At 40.8% G+C, this 8,182-nt stretch overlaps 1 protein-coding gene across 4 annotated transcripts; it reads left to right on the top strand.

Annotated features, from left to right (window-relative positions):
* Positions 1–1,265: 1,265 nt before the first annotated feature.
* On the top strand, positions 1,266–8,151 carry LOC122078458 (disease resistance protein RPS5-like). 4 transcript variants are annotated; one of them, XR_006140078.1, is made up of 3 exons: positions 1,266–1,684; positions 1,827–2,209; positions 7,692–8,151. XR_006140078.1 is itself a non-coding variant. In XM_042644450.1 (3 exons), the coding sequence occupies exon 3, from the start codon at positions 3,820–3,822 to the stop codon at positions 5,680–5,682; it is 1,863 nt and encodes a 620-aa protein (XP_042500384.1). In that variant the 5' UTR covers positions 1,266–1,684; positions 1,827–2,209; the 3' UTR covers positions 5,683–6,905. The 4 variants fall into 4 exon arrangements, 2 of the variants coding, with proteins under 2 accessions (XP_042500384.1, XP_042500375.1); XR_006140079.1 differs by having other exon boundaries at positions 1,827–2,205; XM_042644450.1 differs by lacking the exon at positions 7,692–8,151 and adding an exon at positions 3,820–6,905.
* Positions 8,152–8,182: the final 31 nt, after the last annotated feature.

Raw genomic sequence — 8,182 nt, forward strand, 5'->3', positions numbered from 1 at the left:
TCTAATGCACAACAAATAATTGAGCATCACTTTTGTGATCCCTAGCTTCACCCTAGCACTCCCCACAACCCCGGGCCACCCATCGGGGCGCAGTGGCATATTTATGCGATCTGGTCCTCCGGATCCTCCATTGTGCCGATGCGTCCCTTGTGCATTGAACAATTGAAAATACATTAACATGCACCCTCAACGGTCAGATGTGCGTTGACCCTTGGTAAGCTGGAGAAGATCTGATTCTCTCTCTATAGGCCTTGGGAGGAACAAAATTTTACTCAAGTTTTTTACCCTTAAATTTGGAGGGCGGATCCTCTGCTGGACCATGAGCTCGTGCAAGGGTCCTCACACCCAATGGATGATAGGATTTGGCTCTTCTATTGAGTGTTGATCGCTTCGGTCGGTCCATATCTATCTGGACGATTGATACATGTTCAAGCGGTGATCCAATGACTCTAGTTCTATCGACCAGAATAGAGGCACCACACCCAAAGCATCTGGATCACTGCTTGGACTCGTGTTGATCGCCCATATAACTGTGGGCATAACCTAGGTGATCAACGCTCAGAAGAGAATCCCGATCTTGAATGATGTGAGATTATTGTAGGAAGTCATGGTCTATTAGAGGATGATGGGTCTTTGATTTCTATTTTGATTATCCTATTGAAACTCTTTTATTTTTTTTAATAAAGTCAAGATAAACTTTTTACACCCTTTTCACCCCTGATTATCTTACTTTGGAAACCCAAAAATACCCTTGTCTCTTCCCCTCCCCTCTTGTGGCCCCTCCGACAACTCAACTCTACCCTAAGGGTGTCAAAATGTAATCGAAACAGTTTACTGGAATCGAAACCGATCAGTTATAACAGAATTGAATCGCACCATAGTAAATTGATCTAGTTTTGTTTTTATAGATCACAATTCGGTTCAATTTGACTCAGAACTGGAAAACTGATGGTTTACTGGCACTTAGTATTAAATACTTAAAAGTGTTTTGAATTTCAATGGGTCTCTACCAAAAAAAAAAAAAAAAAGAAGCAAAGTACTAAACCCAGAAGGGAGTTTCACTTTCATACAATCACACCTCTTGATTTCTTAATTTCTTAGCAATATAAAAGCATATTGTCTTGACTCTTTAGGAAGTTTAGTATTTATAGGATTCACACTAGATGTAGGATGTAAATCATTTTCTAAAACGATACTATTAATCGTATGTAAATCGGTTGTGAACTAAATAACAAAAACCGATTAGAAATCATCAAAATCGAAACTGAATGAAAATAATTCTGATTTCACCTTATATCTATCCGGTGCAGTTTTGGTTTCACAATGTCAAAATGTAAATAGAACCGAAACTGAACCGAACCGAAAAATCAAAACCGCACCGATTGACACCCCTACTCCGCCTTCTACTTCTCCCCCTGCTCCACCGCCAACCGCCCCTGCCTCGCAACCCTTCTCTATCCCCACATTCTTACCGCACTACCAGCCCAAGCTTGCGCTGGCGAACGAGTTGGCTACTGCTCCGACTCCCTCTGTTCATTGACAGCCCTCGACTCCAATCCAAGACAACAGTTACTACTGCTGCGAGGGCGAAAAGCCTCAGATTTTTCCAGGGTTCGTACCCGTCGTCGCACATTCTTATCGCCTTTGAGATTCCCCTCTTCAAGGGCAGCTTACGACTCGATCTGTAATACTCTCGCTTTTGTTTTCCCCCTCTCTATCATTCATTTTTCTGTAATCGTACATTCAGGAGTTAAGAGTTCGTTGTGTGAATGTTGGGAGAATGATGATGGTGGAATGCGACTTTAATGGATTTTTCTTCTTTTTAGGAATTCAGAAGCTTTGGGTGAGCTTACAAAGCGTCAAGACGGGTCACGGACCGAAATATTCATGACGGACTGCTGTTATGCTTTTCACTTCCCCTGCATGGTAGCACGCCTTAGGAAGCACGGAAGCCTCGTCTGCCCTATCTGCAACACCAGCGCACTTCACGTGCTTGTGAGTTATTCCTAATCGTCCAACTCTAAAACCCCATAATCAAATCAGACATATTTTAAACCCTAAGGTTTGGAGTGAGTCTGCAACTTCGAACTGCAAAGACCAATGGATTGAACTGGGTTTTCGTCCGCAAGACTACGCGTGATGCAGATCGCAAGAAGGCTAACTTTATCCTCCGGAAATTCTACTGTTCCACTAGAGGATTCAAAAGTGGGTAAGCTCTTCTTCTTCTTTTTCCTTTATAAGTTTGAAAAAAAAAGGGAAAACTCGTTAATCCTCTTTTCTGAATGTGCTATTGTTTACCTTTACTTCTAGTTAGAAACAGTTTTTTTTTTTTTTTGGGGGGGGGGGGGGTGGGTGGTGGTGTGGGGTTTGGACTTGCAATTGGCTAGCCCACATTCAGTTCAGGTTTCGGTCTCAGAAGAACTTCGAGAATTGTTTCCTTGGGGTGCAAAAACTTTCTTTTGCTTAATATATGTCATCATCCATGAGGTTCTTATGTCATGGCTCTGAGTGAGCCTTCTACCTCCTCCTGGAAGTATCTCAATTTTGTAATGAAGCACTTTAATGTTGAGCGGCTGCAAAAACACACTGTGTTTGGCAAACTCTTGGTTTCTGAGTGTAAGAAGCAAACTCGAAATACAGAATGGGTTGAGCTGCTGGAGGGGGCCACTGGAGGGGACTAGGGATATTTTTGAGTTTTTGAATCATCAAAGAGTGGTGGAAGTTTACTTCTGGGAGTATCGGAAAAGAAATTTGAGGTAAGGGAGTTTGAATAAATAGAGTGCTAAGTATAGGGGAGTGGTAGTAATTTCCCATTTCTTAACTATTGTGCTGTGTATTTTGTTAGAGTTGTTTGCTTACTTTTCTTTAGTTTTAAGAATTACAAGTTGGATGTCTGCTCTTTGTATCTATTCTGTGTTGTCTTTGATGAAGAAAATGAGGGCTGCTCCTGGTGTGTTGGGTGGGTGGGTGTGCATGGTGTTGGTTTTTTTTTTTTTTGGGGTGGGGCGGTGTGGGGGGTGGGGGGGTTATAAGTAATTAGGTGTCATCCTCTAGCTCGTGGTCCAGACTCCAGACAAGTGATTCGGTGTCAACCCTAATTGACTCATTGGGGACCCCAAAATGTGGAGAAATATCTGAATTGTGCCACATGTTTTGTAGTCTGTGTTCCAAATGTAGTGTAATGCTTCTCCATCTAATCATGTTGAGGACATTTTAATAGCCTACAATCTTTGATTCTTTCTATAAGAAAGTTTATCCCCTTTCTCCGAATGATTTATAGCTTCAACTCTACCATCTTAAGTTTTTTCTTTTATTCTCTTCACTTTCTTCTATCTTTGATTCTTTCTATTATTCTCTTTCTGCTTCTCATTGATGCCCTTTCTCCTGATTGGTTTATAGCTCCAATTCTCTTATCTTTGGTTCTTTCTATTATTCTCTTTACTTCCTTTGTATTTGGTTCTTTCTATTATTCTCATCACTTTCTTTATTTTGATTCTTTCTTTTATTCTCTTGTTGCTTCTCATTGACGACCTTTCTCTGATTGATCTATGTAGCTCCAATTCTCCCATATTGTAAGTTCCTTGCATTTCTACTGCCCCTTGTCTTTGCATTTTTGAATCATTAACACTTCTCTCCATTCAAAGATACCTTGCTCCAATTTGTAGTTTCAATCTCGTCCTATTCTCTCCACAAATTTCAATCAAATCTTTTTCTCATTTGCTTTGTTTTATCTTTTTTCCCTTTTCCACTCTCATGGATTTCATTGTGCCCTTTGTAAATGTTATCGAGACATATCTGATTGTTCCCCTTGTTCGACAGATGAACTACTTGGGAAGCTCCAGTGCCAATGTCAATGGCCTGCAAACTGTAGTTCAAAATCTAAAGGCAAGGAGGAATGATGAGAAAAGCACTCTAAAAGCAGCAGAAAATGCTGGACGAGTCATGACTGATGTAGCGAGCAATTGGTTCAGGTCCATCCATGAAATCGAACTGGAAGCTGATGCCATAGAAAAGGAGTATAATCAAGGGAGGTGTGCAGGGGGTTGGTGTGTGAACTGCTGGTCACGCTACAAATTGAGTAAGATGTCCATAGAGCTCAGTTTAAAGGCTGAGAGTAGGCTCAACGATCAATTTGTTGTGGCAAGGCAACCTTCTCCAAAGTCTGTGATAGAGATAGAAAGTGAGCCAATCGAGATCCAGCCATCAACTCAACAACTGCTGCTGAAGATGCTTGATTGCATAGGTGATCCAGAAATTGGGATCATTGGAGTATATGGTATGGGGGGAGTGGGTAAAACAACTCTAGCTGGAAAAGTAAATAATCACTACAAAGTGAATTCTTGTTTTGAGACTGTGATAATGGTTAGCGTGTCTGCTACTCCCAACATACGAAGTATCCAAACCAGTATAAGTAAGCGCATTGGATTAGATTTATCGAATGATAATGAGGATGATGCAAGAGAGAAGTTGTTTGATGCCCTAAGGAAGAAGAAATTTCTTCTAATTTTGGATGATGTGTGGCGCAGATTAGAGCTCAAGGATATTGGAATCCCTCACCCTCGAAACCAACACAAAGGGAGCAAGCTCCTAGTGACTAGTCGGAGTCAAGATGCTTGCACTGATATGGGTGCTAGAAAAACAATAAAAGTGGAGCCACTATCAAAAGATGAGTCGTGGAACCTCTTTATTGAAAAAGCTGGCCAACATGTTGCTGCCAACCATCTAAAGTGCTTTGCTGAAAAAATTGTTGGAAGGTGTAAAGGTCTACCTCTTGCAATTGTCACTGTTGCACGTGCAATGGCAAACCGACATGGAGTTGGGGAGTGGATGAATGCTGCAAGGGAAATGGAGCAATCAGCCACAGATCTCCGAGGTATGAAGGAAGAAGTATTTGTTCCTTTAAAATTCAGTTTTGATAGATTGGAGGATGATATGCTTAGGAGTCTATTTCTTTATTGTGCCTGCTTCCCTGAAGACTATAACATAGGAAAAGATGAGATAGTAAATTATTGTGTTGGAGAAGGATTTGCAGATAGATTAGGCAGTTTGACAGCTGCTAGGAATAAATGTGAAGCTCTGATTGGGAGCTTGAAAATTGCTTGCTTGTTGGAAGATGGAGAGGATGAAGGTAGTGTGAGGATGCATGATATGATACGAGAGCTTGCACTTGGGATTACTTCCTCAGATTCTGATAGTAGTCCCAAGTTCTTGATAAGGACTGGTGAATCGTTTAAAGAGGCACCAAAGGCTAGTGAGTGGCTACATGCAACAAGGATTTCACTAATGCATACCCAAATAAAAGAGTTCCCACAATTAGTAGGGAGGTGCCAAAAACTAGTCACTTTGCTATTGAGCTACAATAGGATCCTCACTGTTCCTCCAACAAATTTCTTGCAACACATGGAGGGTCTTAGTGTTCTTGATCTTTCTTATACATATACATTGGAGTATCTCCCAGATTCATTGTCATGTTTGGTAAATCTTCGGGTGCTTAGGTTACGGGGATGTTCATCGTTGAGAGCATTGCCTGCACTGGAAATGCTCCAACAGCTCCAAGTTTTAGATTTGTCTTATTGTCAAATGTTAGACCAACAAATCTTTGGATCTGAATGCATGGGATGTATAAGTAATCTGAGATACTTTGATTGGGAGAGACCAAAGTTTCTATTTCAGCAGGGATAATTTCCCGTTTGCTCAAATTGGAGCAATCGAGCTTGTTTAAAGCATATAAGATAAAATGGAAGGTGAGTGCTGAAAATGAAAAATGGGATGGGAGTGGCTCTGATTGTAGAGGACAAAGGGATGAGGGAAACAGCGATGATCAGGAGAGCGAAACAACGATGATCAGGAGAGCAGTGGCTCCAATGGCAGTCATCAACCCTCCATCATTGATGTTGGGGAGTTGTCTCACTTGACCCAGTTAACATCTCTTTCCATTTCCTTCAATGGTATCATTATTTCTGATTGGTTCAAACCTTTAGCCAAGAAGATGATGGAATTGTTGCTGGAGCATTGCACAATTAAACAAGGCACTATACAAGCTCTCAATGAATGCAATTATCTACGGTGGTTACATATTCAGAAATGCACGGGTCTGACATGTGTGCCCACTCGTGTTGAAGAATATTTGGGAATAGGGGGTTGTGAGGACTTGGAGAAGGTGTTGGATGGAGCGAATGCAGGTCATGATTCCTTTCAGAGATTAAAAGATTTATTTCTGTCTAGATTGCCAAAATTGGAAAGCATATGTGTTGGCATTGCACCACTAAATTTCTTTGGTAAACTACGACAAATAGATATATGGTACTGCAGTAGATTGAAGATGGTCTTCACGAAGGAAATGCCAAGCCTGTTCAATGAGTTGACGCTCATTAGAGTTGTTGATTGTGATAGAATGGAAGTAATAATTGAAGTTGAGGAAGAGGGTGGGAAGATGGAAGGGAGTAGTAGTAATAATGGAGTGATCTCACCATTCCCAAAACTGAGAGAATTAAATCTACAAGATCTACCTGCACTGGCCGATGTATGCAGCAACCATATCTTGCATTGCCCACTTATAGGGTTGGTGAGGGTGAACAAGTGTCCAAAGCTAAAGAAGGATCCTCTCCGCATACGCAACGCGGACGGGTTACTTATAATCCAGGAGATAATGTGGGAAGGTAAGGTCATGCAAGAGGAAATTCAAGAGACTTGAGTAATTGTCTTCTCTGTGACCTTGAGAGATTAGGTCTTGAAGTCTCATGTCTCTATGTGGGAGTCGCATCTCACTGCATCCTTCATCCCCCCCCCCCCCAAAAAAAAAAAAAATCCTTTTCTAGTTTGAGTTATGTAACATGATATCATACCATATGTAACAGCCGTATCGGACTGGCACTGTGTCAAAAAGCTGCTTTCCCCCATCAAAATGGATGTCCATACCGTATTAGTTGATTGGTATTGGTCATAGCTGATACCGATATGACCGATCAGATATGGATACCTGAAATTGTGTTCCTCCTAAACCATGGGTGAAGGAAAATTTGGATTAAAATAAATAAGAAAAAAAAGAAAAACAGAGAAAATCGATTCTATGTCAAATTATTATTTGAAAAAAGGGAGGGGGAGTGGGAGAGGAGAAGGAAAGAAATAATGTCGCAGTTTTTTTTTGGTAATGAAATAATGTCGCGGTTGATGCTACTCTTTTTGAGTTTTGGTCTTTGACTTGGGCAATGTCCGTTTAAATGAGTGGGTATTATTTCAGTATATCGGTGTCTTTAGCTGTTACGTATGGTGTTTAAATGTTTAGGTGTCAAGTCTATTGATGAAATTTTTATATGTTTAGGCACTCATATGTATAGTTGCCAAGGTGTCGTCTAGACGTGCTGGCAAATAAGCCTGGACTAACATCTTGTTCACCTAGCAATGTCTTACTAGTGTCATCTTGATTTTTTCCCTCTCAACAGCCTTGGTTCGCCTAGGTTCTGAGACAATTATGTTCCCATGTTTTTGTTTAAAAATATGTTTAATTCATGAAATCATGTTATAAGTTGAGTTCGAAATAGACGGGCAAATACAAATCTCTCTTCTATCACGGCCTGGAGGTGTTGTATTAATTAAATTATTATTAAGTTCCATTTAAACTCGTTGGATTTTTTATTATTTATTTATTTATTTATTTTTTAAAGGTTTGTAATGTTTTGGATTCCTTGCAGCCGTAAGCAAGAAGTTCACTGTTCAGTGCCCCAACATGGAAGAAAAGGGTTTTAGTAAAAGCGACAAAGAAACAATTGCAAAAACGAGGGATAATTGGGTGTCATCTTGCCTTTGAAACCTTGTTGTGTTTCCTGTTGAGAGATAGAGGGAGTTGCTGAAACATGGCATATTTTGAAACCTGAGACAGGGCACGTAAAAAGACAATGTTGTCCTCCCACCTCATGCCCAGGGCACGGAAGATGCTATCATGTCCCCTTTCATTGGTCTCGCTTGATGGTCTTTCTTGCACCAATAGGACAAGGTACTTTTACTATCATGTCCGGTTGGCGTAGAAAATGCCCAGAGACAAAGCACACGAAAAGATGGCATTGCCCTGCACCTAGGGTGCTAAAGATTTTGGTGTGCCCTCTCATTGGTTCCACACGTTGGTGTTTTCTACGCCAGGAGGATAGGGTTTTTTCACCCATTAAAAAAATATGTTTTTTTTTTT

This window comes from Macadamia integrifolia, chromosome 1 (assembly GCF_013358625.1).
Source record: "Macadamia integrifolia cultivar HAES 741 chromosome 1, SCU_Mint_v3, whole genome shotgun sequence".
NCBI classification, from domain to species: Eukaryota; Viridiplantae; Streptophyta; class Magnoliopsida; order Proteales; family Proteaceae; genus Macadamia; species Macadamia integrifolia.

What these genes read in the sequence shown, in the direction of transcription:
- LOC122078458 (XM_042644441.1), top strand. Translation starts at nt 2,140, where the DNA reads ATGCAGATCGCAAGAAGGCTAACTTTATCCTCCGGAAATTCTACTGTT. An exon ending in TTCCACTAGAGGATTCAAAA is followed by an intron (nt 2,206 to 3,819) that starts GTGGGTAAGCTC and finishes CTTGTTCGACAG; the next exon opens with ATGAACTACTTGGGAAGCTC.